Source organism: Vombatus ursinus, unplaced genomic scaffold (genome assembly GCF_900497805.2).
Source record: "Vombatus ursinus unplaced genomic scaffold, bare-nosed wombat genome assembly UNPS02014832.1, whole genome shotgun sequence".
In the NCBI taxonomy this organism is placed as follows: Eukaryota; Metazoa; Chordata; class Mammalia; order Diprotodontia; family Vombatidae; genus Vombatus; species Vombatus ursinus.
This window is the reverse complement of record NW_020954610.1, coordinates 75,203,211-75,226,814: the sequence shown is the minus strand read 5'-3', so window position 1 is coordinate 75,226,814 and position 23,604 is coordinate 75,203,211. Positions and strand designations below refer to the sequence as shown.

The 23,604-nt window shown below is 40.3% G+C and overlaps 1 protein-coding gene across 1 annotated transcript in view; it reads right to left on the bottom strand.

The window, feature by feature from the left end:
- Positions 1 to 8,552: 8,552 nt before the first annotated feature.
- The window catches only part of LOC114025889, an 89,118-nt gene continuing 74,066 nt past the window's right edge, over positions 8,553 to 23,604 (bottom strand). The window contains exon 4 of the mRNA XM_027839399.1: positions 8,553 to 8,665. Coding sequence (XP_027695200.1) covers positions 8,553 to 8,665 — 113 coding nt within the window. The remainder of the gene's footprint in view (positions 8,666 to 23,604) is intronic.

Genomic DNA, 23,604 nt, shown 5'->3' with positions numbered 1-23,604 from the left:
AAATATACTCAAAGCATTTTGTGTATTTTTAAATCCTATATAAATGTCATTTATTATTACAGCCAGACTTATCTACTCACTATTTCCTAAACATACCACACTCATCTATATATCTATACTTGGGCTCCTACATTTTCCCTCATACAATGCCTTCCCTACCCTCTGCTCCAACATTATGAAGCCAACTCATCCTTCAAGGCCTGCCTCAAGACTCATTTCCTCCATGAAGTCTCTCTTGGGCCACACCAGGCTACAGTGAATAATCATTACCTTTTATGAGCTCATCACAATTACGGTCATTCCTTCATCCAGCATTTCTATACTTTCTTGTAACATCTATAGGCCATTCCCCTTATTTCGTGTTTTCTAACTCTTGCATTGTTACTGAACTTTCTGTCTGACCATATGCCTTGTCTCCCCGACTAACACACATTACACATAACTGTATCCCACACACCACCAAACATGAGGCTACCTGCATATCAGTGCTCAGTACAACATAATTGTTTTTGGCGCTAACTACTGAGTAGCCTCAGACACTAACTAGCCATGTGACCCCAGGCAAGTCACTTGACCTCTGTTTGCCTCAGTTTTCTCAACTCTAAAGTGGGGATAACAGCAACACCTACCTCACTTAGTTATGGGGAAGATCAAATGAGAGAGTACTTGTAAGCTCTTAGCACAATGCCTAACAATACCATGTTAATTATTTTATTGTGCTTATTCCTTTTCTCCTTCCCCTTACTTGAATTCCCTGTTCCTATTGAAAGATGATAAGGCTGGGGAAAAAATAATAATAATAATAATGAGAGAGTCATTTAATCTCCCTGAGCCTAATTTTCCTCATCTAGTAAATGAAGGTAGGGTCTAAAAGACTGTAAGGTCCCTTCCAACTCCAAATCAATCATATGATGCACTAAGTTTCCTTTTTTATTAAATATTTTTCCATTACATGTAAAAACAATTTCTAACATTTGTTTTTTAAAATTTCAAATTCCAAATTCTTTTTTGGAAGGCAAGCAATTTGATTTAAGTAATACATGTACAGTCAGATGCATTACATTTCAATGGACCTCACTTAGATCTGACTCAGATACTGTTGACTTTAGATTGAGAATTGGCATTTCTGTGTTTAAGAGGAAACATGGCTTGGCGGTATCATAATATTCAAGTTCTGGTTTCAGCATTTAGTATTTAACTCTGGGTAAGTCTCAAACCCAGCTCACAAAACATTTATTAAGCATTGTAAGCTTGCTTAATGTGTCATATTAAGTGCCAGGCACTATGCTAGGCACTGGGGATTCAAAAATAAAAATGAGACAGTCCCTGGTCTCAAGGCATTTACATTCTATTTAGGGGATACCACATGCACTCAGATAAGTAAAAACAAGATAAATACAAAATACATACATACACTAACAACTGAGGGAGTCCTGAAAGGCCTCTTGCAGGAGGTGACATTGGTGCTGAGCTTTGAAGGGGAGTCCCAGGTTCTGAGATTTTGGGGGTGAAGAAGGAAAGCATTCTAGGCATGCTGTATTTGGGCTTCACTTTCCAACTCTGTAAAAAGATAACAAGGTAATAATATTTCACTCGCAATTTCATGGGCTTGCTGTAGGTAAAGCTCTCTATAATTCTTAAAGCTCTCTAAAAATGTATATTTATTAGTGTTATTATTATCTAGGAGAATGGATTATGTATCATTGATATTCTTATAATCAGGGTGGCAGAGCATGTGGAGGTAGCCACAGGATGAGAGGGAAGAAGTGGGATCTGAATGTTTATTTAATCATTTATGCCCAGTGGGGGACTCCTATTTCATGAGATCCCCTGCCCCCACAGGATCCTCTAGGGCAACCAGAATGGATGTTGTGCTAGCACCATCTAGCTAATTTCTTCCATAATTCATGCCACCTCTGGATGGATTTTCACTTTAGTTCAGTTATTTTTTTTCAGCTTTCTAAATTTGCTGGTTAATCTTGTTGATACATTATTGGCATCACCAAGCTACCTCTATTGAGCAGCTGGAGTACATAGGGCATGGTGAGAGGTGCTGGGAATACTAAGAGGTATAAAAGTATCTCTGCCCTCAGGGAGCTTACCAGTCTGCTGGGCATTCAGGGTATGAACATATAAAAGGAGTACGCAGCAGACCCCAGCCTGGTTCAGATGAGCACATGTTTCCCTGGAAGTCACCAAGGTACAGACTCACCCCTCTATGAGGTAAGCTCAAGTAAGAACTAGGAAATGTGGGGGATGGGGGTGGGTGGTTCCTATTTACCGCCATCACAGACGTAAAAAGATAACTACAATTCTAAAAAAGTACCTGTGAAGTGTTTTCTATTCCTTAATCTGCTTCCTCTATCCCTAAGTGACATTAGAGGATATGCTTAGAGGAGTTCAGATCCAGGAGTGATTGTTGTGGGTTGTAGCAGTTGGGGAAAGCTTCATGAGGAACAGGGAACATGAGTCTGGCTTTCAAAGATAAATAGGATTGAAATAAGCAGAAAACACAAGGAAGGGCATTCCAGGCCAGGGGGGAGATTGTGTGAGCAGAGGCAAAGAGGGGAATAAAATGGCACATTTGGGGAACAATGAGAGAGGTTTGCCAGAGAAGAGTACATGTAGGCAGGGGTGGAAGATAGGAAATAGGGGACTAAATAATGGTGATTCTTGAGTTCAATTCAGATCAAGAAACTCAACAAATATTTATAAGGCACCTACTCTGTGTAATATCCTATGCTAGGCTGGGAGAGAGGAGGGGGTAGAGAGGGAGATTGACATAAATATAAATAAAACAGGATCACTACCCTTAAGGAGAGAATATAACTAAAAGCACTCCGAAAATGTTATATACATGTCTGTGATAATGATGGTAGATTTTACAATGCTGGACTAAAAGGAAATATGACTAAACTCAAATAATTATTGTATCAAATTGAACATAATTCTTCACATAGCAAAGATAGAATCAAAGTGCTGTGAAAGGTCTGAGCTAGAAACAAGAATTACTGAGTGGAAGATTCAGGTTGTGTGGTTTGTCCTTCTTTCTTAAAGAGGACCATGACATCAGGAAAATGATGACATGACTTGCAACTGAATTGGATTTAAGTGAGGCAAGGCTGTGTAAATCACCAACATCACTTTCTCCACCAGTGTCATCTGGGTCCAGTGGCCAGATATAGATCAGGACAACTAGAGGTGGCCCAGGGTCAGGAAAGGCATCATGGAGGAAGATCACATGGCATGTTAGCTGCATCTGGAATGAGCAGAATTCAGCAGGTAGAGACGAAAGGAGGGGTGGCCTTCCAGAAATACCATAAGCAAAGGAAGATGTAGCAAGACATACAGCATATGTATACCAAATAGTCCAGGATGGCTGGAGTATAAATGAAGTACATGACGGGGAGTAGAGTGAGGTAAGAGAGCAAAGGTAGAGTGGAGTTAGATTATGAAGGTCTTTGAAGACCAAGCTAAGGTATTGACTTTATTCAGTAAGTAATAAGGAATTCTTGAAGGGTTTTGAGAAGAGTGATATAATTAGAACTATAAATCAAAAATATTATTGTGGTTGTTGGAGGTAAGACGGATTTTGTTGAAGCCTATGATGAAGTCCCTCATGGTATACTTTTGGACAAGAAGGATAAATGTCACCTGCATGAGAATATGGATCAGGTTTTTCAGAATGATTGAACCCAGAGTGTTGATCAATGTCGAGTTGGAAAGAGGTCTCCTGTCATAGCCAAATGATTCCACCATTGGGATCTAAAGGAAGTTAGGGAGGTCAGTAGTAGATTGGAGGGGTAAGAGCATTTCAGGCATGAGACAGCCAGAGAAGATGCCCAGAGCCAATAGATGGATGTTTGTGGAACAGCCAGGAGGCCAGGGCTGCTGGATTGAAGAATACAGGTTGAGGAGTAAAGTATAAAAAGATTAAGGGGGGCTAGGTCATGAAGGACTTTGAATGTCAAACAGAGCATTTTGTATTTGATCCTGGAGGCAATAGGAAGTTTATTGAAGAGGGAAGAGGAGGAGGAGGATTAGACCTGTGTTTTAGGAAAATCACTTTAAAGGCTAAATGGAAGATGGATTGGAGTGGGGAGAGACTTGAGGCGGGCAGACCCACCAGCAGCCTCGTGCAGAAATCCAGGCCTGAGATGATGAGGGCCTACACCAGAGTGGTGGTAGTATCAGAGGAGAGGAGGGGGAGGACAATCTATTCAAGAGATGTTGGAAGGTGAAATTGACAGCCCTTGGCTATGACTTGGATATGGAAGTGGGAAGGGGGCAGGAAATAATAGGGATTCCAGGATGACTCCTAGGTTGTGAGCCTGGGGGACTGGGAAGATGGTGTTGCCCTCTACAGTAATAGAGAAGGTAAGTGCAGAGCAGGGTTTAGGAGGAAAGATGCTTAGTTCATTTTGGACATACTGATCTCTACTGGACATCCAGTTCTAGATGTCTGAATGGCAATTGGAGAAGCGAGATTGGAGGTGAGCAGAGAGATTGAGGCAAGAAAGGTAGATGTCTATTGGAATCCAGTTGGAGATATCTAAAAGGTAGCTGGAAATATGAAACTGGAGGTCAGCAGAAAGACTGGGGCAGAATGGGTATATTTGAGAACCAGCATAGAGATGGTAATTAAATCCATGGAAGCTGATAAGGTCACCCAGTGAAGTAGTATAGAGGGAGAAGAGAAGATTGCCTAGCACAGAACCCTGAGGGACACCTACAGTTTAGCAATTTGCACACCGCTGTCTGTGTTTTGTGAAAGTTTGATATAATAATGACAAAGGATTATGACTACAAGATTGATGATTAATTGAAAATCACTGCTCTATTCACCATGGTTACCCTGTATGCTCAAGAGCATATACTCAGGCACTTTTATACTCTTTATTGAATAATTCCTCATTATATAGTATTTTAAAGTTCACATAGCTCATTCCTCACAATAATCCAGTAGGTAGTCTGTGTTATACCTTTTTTAAGGATGAGGAAACTGAACCTCATAAAATGTAAGGGACTCCCTGTGGTCATATAACCAGTAACAATATCTGATATGTTTTAAATAAAAACAGAATCTTATGATGTAATCCTCACAATTCTGATAGTGGTGTTCTGTCCATTTTACAGATGAGGTTCAGAGAAATTAAGTGATTTTGTCATGACAAAATTCACGGTGCTTCTCCACCTACCCAACCAAATAACCAGCAAGAGTCAAAACACATGAAGTGTATCTGAAGATAAGTGTGATATTCATTTAAACCTTCTAAGAGTATTATCAGATTAGCTCTTCCGAACTTCTTCAAAGGATATGGATAAAGAAAGAATTAAAGAGCTTAAGAGATATAGATGACAAATTATAACCACACGCCAAGTCAGGTGTGTTGGCAAGGGTGTGCTGGAGCTACCTCATACAGGTTTTCAAGAGCCCGTTGTTAAATTTTCAGTGTGAACATTTATGCCTCAGAAATCAGCAAACTACAAATCAGGCCTTAGTTTATTGTTAATTTATTGTATAGTCTTAAGAAAGTGATGAAGTAAATGTTAATAGTATAGATTAAACTTAAAAAGGTATTGTGCATTTTTGGAGAGCTAGTTGTTAAATATTTATACCTATAGTATATATGTATATACTACACACACACACACACAAACACACACACACACACATATAGATGTGTATATATATATGTATATACAGGTGTATATATTTATATATACATATATAGTTATAAGCTCATAGATTTAAAGCTGAAAGGGATGTTAGAGGGCATCTAGTTTAACCCCTATGTTTTATAGATGAAAAAACTAAGGCTGAGAAAACTGAATTGATTAGCCTTACTTCAGAGTCTAGATTCAAATCCAGGTTGTAGGAATACAGATTCATTCCTTTCCCCCATCCCCACCCCTATATCCCCTGTCTCTCACTACTTCTAATAATATTCATTTTAGCCACTTTGTCCCCACCTTGGCCACAGAGCCAATTGGCAGAAGAAAAACTCTCATGGATCTATCATCCACGGCATTATGTCGAAGGGTCGTCTAGATAGTGGCAATTTTATAACTCTGACTTCTAATACAGTCACATGCAGATGAGCCCCCAGCACGTTCAGGCTGAAAGGATCCAGGACTTTATGTAAGCCCTGGTTCTTCCCAGCCTGACAGTGATATGACCACCAGTCAGTTTCCTGATGAGCCTTTCACATGATTTCTGGGCACCACGACATGCCACATTCTGCAGTTATCTGATTTCCAATCAACACTCAGCTGCCTGGCCCGTGGAATATAAAAGAGGCTCTGTTACTGGCTGACAGCCACAGTGTACTTGGAGACACCGTCAACTCACATGTGGATTCTGGAATCCCCTCTTACAATCAGAAGGTCTTTGGAAAAAGAAATCACTATCACAGCATGAATATAATACAGGCTATCCCCAATGCCAAGAGCATTAATCTGTTTGGCTTTCTTTCAGGGGACACACATTCTACAAGGTCTCAATACGTTCAGCACATTCCTCTCAGCCATGTGTGTAGTTTGATAATTATAACACAAGATAACTCTTCACAACAGGCAAGTATGAAACCTAAACTACATTTCATAGATGTAAGTTACTTAAAAAATTATTTTAAGCATTTGAGGATGGAGGTGCTGTCATTCTGAATTATGAGGGTTTGGCATGGTTGGTCCATGTCCAGAAGGTAAGGTATTGAGTCTCAGTTCTCTGCTTCTCAGATAAATAACCATGAGGGTAAAAGGAGGTCATTCCAAACCAGTACCATTCCAATGGCATGGAAACACATTCTCACTCACTTCTGTCAAAATGGTCACCAGAAAGGGGAATCTTTTCATTTCCCAGCATGTCAAGCTAACTCTCACACTACAAAGTGCTGAAAGAATATCGTCTGAGTCCTAAGTTAGAGTGAAAAAATAAAAGGAGAGGGGATCAGGAATCAAGGTCAATTGGGAGATAAGAGAAGAACTCTAAGGAGACAGATAGTTATGGATGATCAGGAACCCAGAAATAAAATAAAACTATTGGGACCTAGAAATTGAAGAGGAGAGCTGTGAAATTTAGACAGATATTAAAAAGAGTTTTGGCCACCAAAAAAAAAAAAATGGGTGGGGAGGGGAACCTACCTCATCCTTGATCACAGATGTAACTAGGGTAGACCAATCAGGGTTTTGTCCCTAGTCCTGAAATTTAGAGTGCATTTTTAATTCTTAAACTATCATAGAAACTGATTTTAGCACCTTGTTTAGTTTAAAATAGAGCTACCTGATAAAACACTTCCTTATTCCCCTGCCCCCTACATTGGCAGTCACATCCCAGGTGAATTCCTCTGCCTAGGCCTATGGCTGTCCTATCCCCTTTACAGCACCCTTCCCAGAAGAGGCCTCGTGATACCATAGGGACTCTATTTCTCTAACTATGGAGTGGAATCCCAATTTCTCTCCCCTTCCCAAATCAACTTGAAAAGTCAAGTCAGTGTTGCTTTCTCTGGGCCCAAAGGTTGCAAGTTATGGTTCTATTGATGAGGCTATAATAGTCAATACCTATATAATACTAAAGGCAGCTTAAAAAAAAAGCAAATAGAAATAAAACTCATTCCACATAAACAAAAGCCCATTTTGTTTTTTCTCCACTGTGAAGGTTGAGAGATATAGTCGCTTCTTGTGATATCTCATAGTGTTTTGACCTTGCTAGGACCTGGACAGGCAAGGTGGAGGGAGAGAAGCCATTTTTAATTCTCACAGAGAATTGGAAGCCAATCCAGATTGGCTTGAAACACTGAATCTCATGAATATTGTGACAATCATTCAGTAATTGTTGTTCATTGATGCCATGTTTCCCCCTCTTAATTTATACCAGAGACTAGGTCCCTCCATCAAATATCCTGGTTATCCCATCAAAAAAACAGTACTGTGAAATACCAAAGATTCTGCCCACTTAAGTGTTTTGAGTAGTTTTTATCAAATGGAATGATTGTGCGGTATAGTGGGTAGAGACTAGCCTTGGAGCCAGGAAAACTTGGGTTCAAATCCTGCCTCTGGACAAATACTGACTATAAAACCATGCATGAGTCACTTAATGACTCAGTGCCTTAAATTTAAGGTTTGAATTTCTGGAGGGAACTTCTACAATTGGCATTCCCTTAATTGATGAAATAGAGCCATGAAAAAAAATTATATATATATATGAACATATATATATATATACACAATACATATACACATATATACATACATATGTACACACACAGATGATGTACTAGGAGGGCAGTATTGTAACAGAGTTTCTATTTTTGTTTTGTTTTTTTTCCAAAATAATTTTTAATTGCCTAACAGGGGTTGATAATTCTGGGAAAGTGTGTAAGACTTAATCATGGGATAAAATTTCACTTTTAGTCTTTTGAAAAATTAATATCTTAATTACCCCTAAAGGGGTGATAGATCTGGGAGAGGTCATGGAATGACCCTCCACACCCAACAAGCCATTACCTCTTAATTCTCCAGCTGAGAGGCTCCACTTTTCTAGGCAGATTGCCTTAGTAAGCCTGCAGCCTCATGCCTTCCCCAAACATGAGAGGAGGAGGAGAAAGAGGAGGAGGAGAAAGAAGCCCTCTTTCTCCGTAGCAGTCAGGTACAAAGGACAGGGTGTCTGTGACAAGGAACAGATATGGTTACACGGTATCCTGAAGGCTACACACACAAAAATGTAAGCCTTTTCAGGACCTTTTCAGTAATCTCTGTCCTGAAGCAGTCTTTAGTCAGTCAGTCAGCCGCACTGTCATTGTGTGTATCTGTCAGTCAGTCTGTCTGTCTGCCTGTGAAGATGATCCTACTGTTTGATCACGCCAAACTTTGCTGGGTATTGCCTGAACTGTGTTCAGCTGCTACTCCTGGCAGTTGGTATGAGGCTTAATTTTAAATTCATCTCATAAAAGACAGCCAGCCTAGGGCACTGCTGCATACTTGGTAATACTATCTCTTTGAAAGATGGGAGGGGGTTTGTCCAAGAGCACTATCACTTTACTTGGCTAATTCTGTCCAACAAGCAGGGGCCAGCTGATCTGCTGAACCGATGAGCTCTTCTAAGTATGGCTGTAATTAGCATCCAGCCTGAGTGCCTTCCAAATCTCTTCCTCTGCATTCCAAAGCAGGACATGCTGAACTCTAGTCAGATGGTAAGTGGCTGCTGGGCCATGCTTTGTGAGTTAAAGAAAGAAAAAACCTCTGGTTCTCATTACCCAGAGGGGAACACCATTTCTGGAAAGAGGAGACACCCCCATCAGGCCCAAATCTGGCTAACTTTTAGCAATAGCAGATTAGGGCATAATCAGCTGAGCAGTCACAGTGCCAACATGCATGGTGACTTCCCCTTTATCCAACCCTCCTCATGGACACCTGCCCTTCAGACACTGCTGCCTTTCTCTACAGGGAAACAAAAGGTCTTACTGCCCTGTGTACAAAGACTGCCCATTAAGCAGTCTGGAAATTAGCATCTCCTCAGAAATGTGGTGCTTTATATGCAATATGCCATTTTGTCCATCTAACAATCCTGTGAGGAAGGTGCTGTTATTATCCCTTTGTTTATGGTTGAGGAAACTGAAGTTGGTGGAGGTTAAGGGACTGGCCCATGGTCATACAGTTGAGCAAGTGTCTAAAGCAAGATTTGAACTCAGGTCTTCCTGTCTCCAAGTCCAACACTGTCCAGTGGGTCACAAAGCTACCTTTATTTCAAAGATTCTTAGAGCTAAAACTAAAAGATTTCAGAGGCCATGGAATTCAATCCCCACCCCCAGGTTTACAGATAAGGAAATTGAGGCCCAAGGAGGCTGACTTGCCCAAAGTTATACAGTAAGCGTCAGAGGGGAATTTTATTTAGACTTTATGGTTTACTTTACTATAAGGAATAAGAAAGAGAACTATTATAAAATTATGGTATTTTAATTCTCTGCTTTCTAGAAGTCAATTCCCTTACCATTGCAGATATTGTAGACAGGAAAGCTGTATAGAATGGGAAAAGTTCCCTTCCTCTTGAAGAGCAAGAGTTCAACTCCTTTCTTTTCAATACCCAGAAGGATGGAATAGTGATTTCTCATCACCATACGTGATAATGGCATATCACCCTTACTGCTTGCATTCCTGATATTAAATAACATAGCTTGCAATTAACGAAAGGTTAAGTCACATAATAATATATTGGCACTAGGAAATATGTGAATAGTTCTGTTTGGCAAATGGTCCATAATTATCGGTGTGAAGGATATTTTTGCTTGCCACCTATACATATGAAAGGTCAGTAATACAGCTAGGCAGTGAGAAGGCAATGACTTTGCCAACAAGCCTAGTTTGATGGGTTTGTTTCTATGCCTTTTCCCCTTCTCACCCATTTACATGGGAGAACAAGGGAGTTTGGGAGTTTTAGAAACTTCCTTCATTCGCCTCCAACCTCCCTAACCGCCAGCATCCTCAGCTATTTGCTGAAAGAGTAGCATCTAGATAGATGCTGAGCAGAAGCAATTTAGCCACTGGAAGGAAGTTACATGCCACCTCTCCCACCCTAAGTCAGACAGAGACTCTTGACAAAGACAAAAGTGAAACAGATGCCTTGGGAAGTTGAATTCTTATCTCTGTTTGAGACTCAGCTCAAATGTCACTTCCTTCCAGAGGTGTTTCCTTGCCCTCCTAGCTGCTAGAGCCTTCCCCTTCCATCTGCTCAGTATATCTCTTATATTTACCTATTTATTTACATATTGTCTCTTCTATTAGAATGTGAGCTCCCTGAAGGCAGGGACTGTTTTGCCTTTCTTTGTACGTATTGTATGTATCTTAATGTATTAATTAATTAATGTGTTAATCAATTAATACAGTGCCTGGTGCATGCTAAGCATTTAATAAATGCTTGCGTAGCTAGATGGCAAAGTGCAAAGAGTGCAGGGTCTAGAGTCAGGAAGACCTAAGTTCAAATCCAGGCTCAGACACTTACTAGCTGTGTGATACTGGACGAGTCACTTAACCCTGTTTGCCTCAGTTTCCTCATCTGTAAAATGAGTTGGAGAAAGAAATGGCAAACCACTTCAGTATCTTTGCCAAAACCCCAAATGGAGTCATGAAGAATCAGATACAACTGAAAACAACTAAACGACAAAAATAAATGCTTGTTGATTAGGTTGACTGATTGATTAAAGTCAACAATGCTTGAGACCCAGGTTTGAATCCTGTACAGACATATCTTTGAAACTTAAATAAGTAGAAGATTGGTGAGCATAGGATTGTAAAGCAAAGAAAGTTGGACATTTCTACCCAACTGTAGTAACCTTATGAATTATGTTTCTCCATAATAAGGATGTACTAGGCAAACAAATCAAATTTTCATGTCAACTGGTTGAGTGGTGGAGAAATCCTAACATTCTTACTCTATATTTCCCCTTTTTTTCTAGGCTTCAAGTTGGGCCACCACCTTTCTGTTTTTGTCAGGCTATAGTTTTAAAGCATATTGAAATTTCCAAGTTAACAATTGAATTGTAAACCAAGAGAGGCACTTATCATTCTTTCCTGACAATTAAGATGTATGACAAACAGGATATTGCAATCATCCTGCCTTTTTTCCTTTGCTGCCTCCTTCTCTGTGGATATATCCACAGCAATTTTCTTAAGGGCACATGTAATCTTTTTTTAATAGTATTTTATTTTTTCCGCTCACATGTAAAGACAATTTTTAACATCCATTTTTTAAAAAATTTTGAGTTCCAAATCTTTTCCCTCCTCCCCTCACCTCCCCTCACCCTAAGATGGTAAGCAATTTGATACAGGTTAGATATGAGCATTCATGTAAAATATATTTCCATATCAGCCATGTTGTGAAAGAAGAAACAGACCAAAAGAAAAAAAAGTGAAAAAAATAAAGTGAAAAATAGTATGTTTCAATCTGCATTCAGACTCCATCAGTTTTTTCTCTGCATTTTTCATCATAAGTCCCTCGGAATTGTCTTGGATCTTTGTATTGCTGAGAATGGTGCATTCACAGTTGGTCATTGTACAATATTGCTGTTCCTATATACAATGTTCTCCAGTTCTGCTCACTTCATTCAGCATCAGTCCATGTAAGTCTTTCCAGGTTTTTCTGAAATCCACCTCTCATCATTTCTCATAGCACAATAGTATTCCATTACATACATATACCACAACTTGTTCAGTCATTCCCCCAACTAATGGGCATCCTCTCAATTTCCAATTTTTTGCCACCATGAAAAGAGCTGCTATAAATACTTTTGTACAAGTAGTTCTTTCCTCCCCCCCTTTTTTAAATCTCTTTGGTATTTAAATCTACTAGTGGTATTGCTGAATCAAAGGGTAGGCACAGGTTGATTGCCCTTTGGGCACAGTTCCAAATTTCTCTCCAGAATGGCTGGATCAGTTCACAACACTAACAGGGGACATAGTGCCTTACTACAGTGTAAGAGCATTTGGGCTACTGGTATTAACTACACTGTAGTGCTGAAGGAGCAAGATCCTTTCCTATTTGGGCCTCAGGTTCACCCTCATTTCAAGGCTTTGGGTTGATATTGCTTTTCCCACAGATAACTTTCCTCACCAACAGAGCCAGTATGTGTCTCTAATAATCCTTTCTCTTTCTCTTCCCCCCTTCAGCTTTTACTTTTACCAATCCCTCTTCTCAGGCCTTACCCCTTCTCTTGGCTCTGAAAAGAGTGTTCTTTCAGGCCACTATATTCTGAATCATTATTTCTTGGATTTCTTAATACCCAATGGCACAAATAGAAATTATTTCATCTGTAGCAAAAAACAATTGTTGAATTTGAGGGAATGGAAAGAAGATGAGGGAGTGGAATTGCAAAGGACAGCCCAACTGGAGTTGTATCTGAAGAAGGACTTCCTCAGAGTCTCCTATACTCCTGAAGAGCTTGAGGGAAAGACAGGCTCCAGGAAAAGAATTCAATGTTGTAGGAACCCTGAAGGTCACAGCCAGGATGACCGTGTCAGAGAACAGGGTAGGATCATGCCACGTGACAAAGACCAGAAGGGGGCCATGAAGTCACTGGATCATGGAATCATAGATTTAGAGCTGGAAGGGACCTTAGAGGATCCCCATTCTAAATTCCCCATTTTACAGGTGAGGAAAGTAACAGATAAATTCATTGACTTGCTCTGATCATCTAGTCTAACACCTTCATTTTGCAGGTTAGGAATCGGAGGCTAAGGGAAGTAACGTGACTCACCCAAAGTTACAGAGTTAGTAAATGGCAGAAATAAGACTGGAGATTCCTTAAGTCCAACACTCTTTTCTTTAAACCACAGACATCCCAGGAAGCTTAGCCTCTGGACAGCATAGCTATAAAGAGGAAGGACACCCACCCTACCACCCCATGTCAGTGGTCTAGGGAAAACCCTGGGTCACCACACCCTATTTACAGCTCTGTCTATCCCTTATTCTGTTCCTTAATCTTTGGTGATTCTATTTGACTGTGATAAACATCCCTGAACTTTTTTCCCCTTCTATTCCATCCATAATGTTTTCTCCATAAACACTCTATATATCTTTCTACACATTTGTCTGCCAATATCATTCCTCACTGCATTGCCTCCTGACTTGTCTTTCTCTCCTGTCCCATGGCAACCTCTTCACCCTCAAAGCTCCCTCCACCCTGAACTACTCCTCACATTAGAAACTCCCTTGGCCCCTGCAGCCTCACCCTTTGACTCCCTCCTAGAACCTTTATTTTAGGGAGGAGGCCCAGACCAAACACATTTGCATTCTTCTCCAGGCTGCTGCTGATTCATCTCCCCAGGACTTTCTCTACAAAGTCCCCCACATGGGGTACCTTCACCTCCTTCCCACTTTCAATTCCTTTTTACCTTTCATCTTCCCCATTAGAATGTAATCTCCTTGAGGGCAGGCACTCTCTTTCTTTCTGCTTGTATTTGTATTTCTAGAGCTTAGCACAGTTTCTGGCACATAGTAAGCACATAATAAATGTTTGGTTATTGACTTCATTTGGCTGCTGTACTCAGCATGGAGTACTAGCCTTCGTGTTAGAATACCCAGATTCTAGTCTCACCTCGTTTGCTTATTAGTGGTATGACCTTCAACAAGTTACTTCTCCTTTAGCCTAATTTCCGTCATCTGTAAAACACAGATGAAATTTGTGTTACTTACCACATAAGGATGTTGTGAGCAAAGCACTTTATAAAGTGCTATGGAAATAGAAGTGTGGAGGTTTAGCAAGGGAGCTTCCAGATCAACTTAATGAGCTTAGAGGGAGGTGGTCTTCTGTTTAGGATTTTGATAGTCCAGGGCATGCCCGCTGATGATGTCCCTGAGAGGACTGGGGATATCTTGGAGACTGAGGGTTGTTTGGTTGACTCTGGGTTTATTATTGGTTAGAATTCTTTGCACTAGGCCTATGAGTGGAAGTCATCAGAATTGGCCCTTTTCAGAGGAAGACTGAGAGCCCTAAACACAAACCAGAGAACATCAGAGCTAAGAACATACCAGGGTCATGGACACCCTGGGCACTCGTACAGTTTCCTCCCAGCAGCTCCTGATGACAACCTTGGGGTAGAGGGGCATTGTAGTTGCACATTCTTTTACCCATACAGTTGGAGAAATGGTAGTAGGAGGTCCTTCTATCACTCTCAGGCCTGGAAATGGCAGCTGTGGTGAGAAATACATGACCAAGTGGTGGCAGTTCCTGAACCCTAACATTCTGGATCAAGGGGGATTTCTAGACAATGTCAAATTCCTAGAGGGTTCTAGGACCTTGCCTCCTGAAAAAAAAAAATGGAGATTTCTTGGCTAATATTTAATTACTGGAGAGTTCAGACAACTAGTCTTACAGAGAGGGGAGAGGGGAGAGAAAGAAGCACCAGCATATTGGGGGATCTCCCATGCAGTCCTGCAGATGGAAGAGTGGCACTTTAGCACAGACAGTTCCTAACACATAGTAAGCACATACACATGGTTATTGACTGAGCCACAATATAGGAAAGGAAGAAAAACAAGGAAAGAAAGAAAACAAGCATTTATTTTCTACTACATGACAAACACTTTACAAATATTGCCACATATTTGATCCTCACAACCACGCTGGGAGGTAGGTGCTATTATTATCCCCATTTTATAGATGAGGAAACTGAGGCAGAGAAGGGTCGAGTGACTTGCCCTAGATTCACACAGCTAGAAAGTGTCTAAGGTCAATTTGAACTCAGGTCTTCCTGACTCCAGACCTGGTGCTCTATCCACTATACCACATGGTTCCCTTAAAATAGAGGAAGAAAAGACCTGGAGTTTTCCTTCTGATACTTCTGTGAGTTGTGTGGACAGTGTAAATCTGATGGGATTTGCAAGCCCCAGTTTATTTTCCTTCTAGAGGAAACTCAATCCCTTAGAGTAATACCAGCAGACTGGAAATATTTGTGCATTCCTGGGATGAGAACAGGACTCTCTGAAATGTCAAGGGAGCTGCCTCTCTTCTGTCCCTAAGGTTTTTGGTTTTTTGCTTCTAAGAGGAGTCCAAATCATGGGGTGGTGCTAGCAGACATATAGATCCCAAAGCAAGGGATAAGGCTCATGAAGGAGAAATTCATTACCTGTGCACAGATTATCAAGAGTCTTTTATGTGTCTTCTGAATTTTCTATGTAGTAAAATGAAAGTTATCCTGTATTCTATGCATTATTACCTGGAACACTTACATAAGGGCTGAAGTCCCTTTTACCCATCTCTGTAGAAACCTAGACCAAGCTGTAGTCAAGCTACATTGTGAAAGATATTTCCCACAGAAAATTCTGAGTGGTGACAAAGGAAGTCAAAGGTTTGGAGGATTTGGAAAGGTCTGCCACCAAGAATGAACATGGTCCATGTAAGGCTAGATTACATAAGTCACCATCATCATCAATTACTAGTACCAAAAGAATGCACAGCAAACCTGCCTTGAAACTAGAAAAAGGAAAAAAAAATTTTTTTTAAATTAGAAAGAGGAGCAGCTAGGTGGTGTAGTAGGTAAAGTACCAGGTCTGGAGTCAGAAGGACCTGAGTTCAAATCCAACCTCAGACACTTATTAGCTGTGTGACCCTGGGCAAGTCACTTAACCCTATTGTCTCCAAAGAAAAGAAAAGAAAGAAACTAGGAAAATCTGGGTTCAAGTCCTGCCTCTGTTGCATACTGGCAATGTGTCCCTGGCCAAGTCATTTAACTCCCTAAGAATATGAACTGCAAAAACAGCACCATGCTGCATTGAGAAAGGGAATTTCCTCATTTAGGAGTTACCTAAATGGAGGAAATCACAGATCCTGTCTCTCTCCTTTTTATTATTATTGTTCCCACCAGCTTGGTCTGTTATATTCTTTTTGTCTCATTATTTGGGGATTCACAATGCATATATGCATGTTAGAACAACATCAGAATGTCCTGGGAAGTCCTAGTATCTTCCCTTAAACATTTGAAATGTTTAAGACCCCTAATTTGCATTTCAACATAGAAACCTGTTACTTAAAACTGTGATTCACACACTCAGTCTGGGAAGAACTTGGTCACTTGAGGCAAAGCATAATGGAGAGAGGGCTGGGCTTGGAATTAGGAAGACTTGGGTTCAAATCCCGCATTTGGCTAGGTTACCATGGGCAAATCATTTAAGCTATCAGGTGTCCAGGCAGCTTTCTAAAACTAGAGGTTAGACATTTTAAAAAAATACATAGATGAGACAGGCAGGGTAACATTGATACTACTAGGATATATTTAATATTATAGCAAAAGAAATAAGCTCAGTGTCATGAATTTGAAGTTTTATGTACAAGCCTCATTTTCTGGCCTTAGTATATGGAAATAGTCCAAAGTTGTTGATTATTTTCTAGTGCATAATCTTTTTTTTTTTAAGAAAAAAAAAAAAAGACTACACATTAGAATTGCCAGTCTGTATTGTTGGAGGAAGTTACCATGTCAAAAGTTTCCTGTGCTGATAAATCGCAGGTTAAGACCAAAACAAAATAGGTGATCAGCTCACGGCTAAGAATGTGCACTCCCTGGGGTCTGAATGCCTGAACTTCTGATAATCTGGTCTCCTAGATCTAGGATACCAGGGCAGAAGAAACAGAGACAGAGAGAGACACAGAGACAGAGACAGACACAGACACAGAGACACAGACACAGAGAGAGACAGACACAGACAGAAAGATACATACACACAGAGACAGAGAGAATGAAACAGAGACACAGAGAGAGAGACAGAGACAGGGAGAAGAGGAGACACACATACACATATAGAGATATAGAGAATGAGACAGAGATAGGCATAAAGAGAGACAGAGAGAGGGAGAGACAGAGACAGTCACAATCACACACAGAGACACAGACAGGGAGAGAGACAGAACAGAGAGAATGAGACAGAAACAGAGAAACAGACACACACAGAAAGAGGGAGAGACACACACAGAGAGGCACAGAGACAAAGAAGAAGAGACACACATGCAGAGACAGAGAGACACACATACACACATAGAGATCTTGACAATATAGAGATATAGAGAATCAGACAGAGATAGGCAGAAAGAGAGATAGAGAGAGACCAAGAGAGGAAGAGACAGAGTCACATACACACATAGAAACAGAGACAGAAACACACATAGAAAGAGACAGAGACAGAGAATAAGAGAATATATAGGATGTCACAATCAGAATGCAAAAATATCTCTACAGCCTAGAACAGGGGTCTTGCTAGCTTATAGCCTGCACAAAAACTGGGTGCAGGAGAATTTGACCCTTGGGCTGTAGTTTGTCAACCCTTGACCTGGAACACTGAGCTAAATCCAATGAAATTATATTAAATAGCAATAAATGAAAAGTTCTACCAGGGCCATAAAACAACTGGATAAGTAATGGATGTGGGAGGCACAGCTGGGGAGCACGGTAGATCTTGGGTTTGCATCCCACACTAGTCGTGTTATTCTGGGCAGTCACTTAAATCCTTTTAGTTTATGAGAGACTGAGAGACCTCTTAGAGTCTTAGTTTCCTCCTTTGTAAAATGGTGATTATAATGCATGGCCCATCTCACAGGACATATGTGAAGAAAGTGTTTTGTTGGTCCTTAGGCACTAAAGGCATGAGAGCTATTGAAATAAATGGAACCAAGAAAATAGTAAACACAATGACGCCAAAAATGTAAATGGAAAGAACAAAAACTGAAAGTTTGGCCAGGGAAGAAGAGTGGTGAAAATGCATCTCTCTCTCTCTCTCTCCCCACCCCTACCCACCTCCTGCTCCACTTCTTTGAAGAGGTGGGGAACTATGGTCAGGGAACACTGTGTATTCTGTCAGACTTGACTGATGTGTTCCTACGCTGCTTTCTTTCCCCTCTTTTATTTTTTATTACAAGGGATGACTTTCTGGGTAGGGTCAGGGAGGATATAGTGGGAAATGAAAGTGATATAGAAACAAAAGATATCAATAATTTGTTTAATAAGAGAAATTATTATCTGCTATTATTGTTATTCTCTCCACACCTTTCTCCCATGGTCAGCTAGTGCATCGTGAAGAAACAAAACACTTAAAAAGGGAGCTTTAAAGAGGCAGGTGACCCCATAAATATTTTCCTAAACTGACTTCCAACTAACCAAAGCCATGAGGACTAGAATGCTGATTCATTTCCAAATAACAACAAAAAAACTCCTCTCTGCCCAAGGAATGGGAACAGTAAAATTGTTATGACATTGGTAGCAAAAACCCAACCCAATAAAAACACCAGGGGGATTTTACAGGCTTCCCATTTACGTGAGTAGTAAACCAAATGTGCGCATGTGGATATTAGACATTGCAAGTAGATGGAGGAATAATATTAATAATAATAGTATGTATATAGTACCTTATAGTTTGTTTGCAAAGCACTAGATAGATAGATAGATAGATAGATAGATAGATAGATAGATAGATCTACCTATCTATACTATTTGCCTCATTTGATGCATACAAAAACCCTATACCTTGTGTTTTGTTGGCAAAGCACTTGATAGATAGATACACCTGTCTATCTATAGATCTATCTATCTATCTATCTGTCTGTCTGTCTGTCTATCTATCTATCTATCTATCCATCTATCCTGTTTGCCTCATTTGATCCACACAAAAACCCTGTACCTTGTGGTTTGTTTGCAAAGCACTTGATAGATACACCTATCTATCTATAGATTGATCTATCTATCTATCTATCTATCTATCTATCTATCTATCTATCTATCTGTCTATCCATCTATCCTGTTTACCTCATTTGATCCAAACAAAAACTCTGGGAGTAAGGTATTCTTATGATCACTCCCATTTTACAGATGAAGAAATTGAGGCTCTAAAGGGCTCAATGACTTGCCCAGGGTCATACACTAGTGTCAGAGGAGGACTGAAAACAGTCTCTCCTGACCCAAAGTCCCACACTCTCTCCACTATACGTTCATGGTGGATGAAGTTGTCATTGGGATTAACCTGTGTGTTTCTAGATTGTCAGGAAGGGACACAAACAATATTGGCAAAAATCAAATCCTATAGAGAAGAAACCATTTGAATGGTAAGAGGGAAGACTGAAACTCAACATCTCTACAGCTGGTAGCTCCATTAAATGCTTATTTCCCCTTTTCTGTGGACAACAGAAAAGAATCTGACTTGGGGCTAGTCATGCGTCTATTTTAATCATCATAATGTTTGCTAGGTCCTTATTTCCTCCTTTTCTGGCTCTGACATCATGAAGTCCAATTCATTTGAGGAAGTCACAATTATAGTAATTGTGAGCTTTGTCTCTAATCCCTTCTTTCTCCCTGCTAAGAGTGTGTTCTCCTTGACATTACCATCTATTTGAAAGACATGCTGGAGAGCATCCAAGACATGGGGAGGGTGAAGGCACCTCAAAATCATGTCCTATGAGAACAAACTAAAGGAGCTAAGGAGGTTCAGCCTCAACAAAAGAAGACTGAAGTAGGATCTGATGGTGTCAGAGGAGGAATTAGATTGATTTTATGCAGTTCCAGAGAGGAGAACTAGGATCAGCAGGTGAAAATGACAGGAAGGCAGATTTGGGCTCAATATGAGGGAATTGTTTTTCAATAAGTAGAGCTCTCCAATGATGGGATAGGCTACACTGTGAGGATGTGATCTTCCTCTCATTAGACATGTACAAGCAGAGGCTGAATGATTAACTGTCAGGGAGGTTGTAGATGGAATTTTTGCACTGGGTGGTAGGTTAGACTAGACGACCTCAACAATGCCTTCTTGTTCTAAGATTCTAAAAATCTACGAGATTATATGAATATTGTATTTTTTCTGATTAAAACCCTTGACCACATTTTATCCTGTACACAAATGAGAGTAACTTTCACTTTCAAAGCCATGAATTGGCTCATGCAGAGAAGATGAGATATTTGGAAAATGAGGAAATATCAATGGGAAAGGATGACCAGGGCAGAGACAACATGGTATACCACACAGCATTGAGCATGCCATAGGGACAGTGTAAAGATGCCAGGCCAGGGACAGCAAGACCTGAATGAGAGGCTTGGGGAATGAATGTCAGAGGGAGATAGGTACCAAAGGTGAACTTCATATTTTTCAGAATTGGGTCTACAACTGGTTTTATGACTGGTGATAATTAGTCATAATGATAATTACACAATACTCCAGAATGGAGAACATGAAAGACACCTGAACTAAATGGTAGAAATTTAGTTCTATCAGTTGACACATGGAATGTTAACACCAGAAGGAACCAGGATCTAGTCTCAGAAATGCAGGCCTGGCCACTCAGGGCACTCTACCCTCTGCTGAGAGCTATGGATGGTGACAGCAACATACTCTCCAATTCTTCTTTTCCTAGCAACCTCTACAAAAAGCCTTTCCCAGTCCTCCTTAATGTTAGTGCCTTCCCTCTAGGATTACCTCCAAGGTATCCTGTATATATCTTCTTTGTGCATATGTTGTTTGCATTTTGTCTCCCCAGTTAGATTGTAAACTCCTCAGGAGCAAGGTCTAGTTTTTTTTGTTTGTTTTCTTTTTGTCTTTCTTTGTATCCCAACACTTAGCACAGTGCCTAGCACATAGTGGGTGCTTAATAAATGTTTTTGACTCGGCTTGACTCAATCACCACCTAGAATTATAGAATCTCAGCATTAGAAGGGTCCTTACAGGTCTATAAAATAACACATCAAAATGTGTCACTTTAAGAGGGCTTCCTGTAAACACTTCATGCTATCTATAGTACATGGACTCCTATAAATATCAGTCCCTCTGGGTGAGAATCCTGAGAGACAGTGTGTGGGATAGAGGAGAGAGACCTTGGACAGCTCTCTGGACCTCTGCTGCCCTATATCTGTAAATCAGAGAAAATAACGATGTAGTTGCCCAAAGACAGGGGACTGAACCAAGTATCCCTTAAAGGTCCCTCTCAGTGATAAATTCTTCTGGCCTGAATATTTTCTTTTTCTGAGATCTTGGGGCCCACCTTACTTGTGTACCTATAGATTCATCTACTCCAGCTTTCTAAGCAGAGAGAACTGGGGTTAAACCATCAGAGAAGAAACTTAGACTAGGGGGAGGGAACCCCTGAAATTTTGCTCCTACTATGCACCTCTTTTAACCTCTATATCATAGAATCTATCTCTTCATCAAGATTCAATTCAAGCACCACCTCCTACAGAAAGCCTTTCCTGATTTCCCCACAGCTGCTAGTGTCCTCCCTCCTTAGCTATCTTGTAATTAAATAATTTCTATTTATTTGCATTTATTCTCTTAGTCTCTGTTCTTTATATTCTTATATATGTACTTGTTTTCTACCTGATATAATGCAAACTCTTTGAGAGTAGAGGTTGTTTCCTTCATTGTATTTGGCACAGCATCTGGCACATTTGTTCAGTTGTTTTCAGTCATATATGACTCTTTGTGACCCCTTTTGTGGGTTTCTTGGCAGAGATACTGGAGTGGTTTGCGATTTTTTTCTCCAACTCATTTTACAGATGAGGAAACTGAGGTAAACAGCATTAAGTGACTTGCCCAGGGTAACATAGTTAGTGTCTGAGGCCAGGTTTGAACTCAGGAAGATGAGTCTTCCTGACTCCAAGCCTGGCACACTATCTACTGTTCCTCCTAGTTCTCTGTCTGGCGCATAATACACACTTAATAAATTCTTGTTGATTGATTGATAGTGAAAATTAATTTTGAAGTGTCACCTCATTTGCACAATCTAATAGCTTTTTTTATATGGGGATTTTGTTTTGTTTTCATATATAAAGGAAGCCTCTCTAAGCTTGAATGAGTCAGGAGATGACGGGGAAATACATGGATTTTCAAGCTGGATAATAAGCATAAGATTACCATTTTGAAGGTGCAGTGCTACTCATCCAGAGGAATGGTATATGGGTATGAATCTTGCTTGTTTCTATTCTTACTTTTAAGAGGATATTTCATGATGGCTTCATCAAGGTTTCCCAATGAATGCAGAAAGTCCTTGGGCATAGAAACGATCAGAATTAAAGATGCTCACAGAAAACCACTGATAGCAGGAAACCCAACATCAGGAATGTGAAAAGATTCACCATTATGGCGATGCCAACATTCCAGGCTTAGGATGTTGATTCTGGCTCAAATGAGCTTAAAGGCCTTCTCCCAGGGAAGTCCAAAAATTAAGCCAAAGCCAACACCAACTTCTCCAATACCAGCAGCTGAGTAATCAAAAAGAGAAAGATGCTGTCAGAGAGAAGGAAACTCAGTGAGGTTAAAAGCATAGAAGTGAGAGTTCAGAGGGACCAGAGGTCATAAAGTACAGTCGCATACTTAGTGCCAGTGGCTAGTCTAAGTCATTCCAGACATTTAGTCTTCATTTGTGTACTTCCAGGGAGCAGGAGATCTCTGAAAACAGCCCATTATACTGTTGAACAGCTCAAAAAGTTGAATGTGTCACTGGTTTTATGGAAGGCAGTGTTGCATAGTGAGTAGGGCACTGGACCTTAGAGCCTGGAAGACTCCATCTCAGATCCCACTTCACCCACTTACCAGCTGTATAACCTTTGGCCAGTCACTTTGCCTCTCTGTAGTAAGTTTTTTTCATCTTTAGAACAAGTGGTTTGGAGTCCAGGGCCCTTCCAGATGCTCTTAATCTACATCATGAAGTACACTACCTTGCTCTGTGCCCTATCAAGTGCCATGCTCTTCTGGACAATCTATTTGTCATAGCCACCATAATTTTTCCATTCTTTAAGTCTATAGGTTATAGGCCCAATATACTCTTCTCCTCTTACATCTATTCCACTATGGACTTCATTAAAAGCAGAGTAGAAAAAGATTGTTCCAATTTTGTATGTATCTCTGAATTAGGGTCACTCCCTGTAGCAATTTGAATGAGGATCTCCTCTCCCAGTGTGAGTTCCAGGAGTTTGAAAATGAGGAGGACACTCAATTGATTTCTCTCCCATTTCAATTCCTACATTTGGTAGCAAAGTCTTCTTCAAATGCACGATTACATAATAACTCAACAACAGCATTAAGGAAGAGAAAAAGAGAAAGCCTGAACACAAGACTAGAATGTCCAAGTGAGATTTATTAGAGGACAT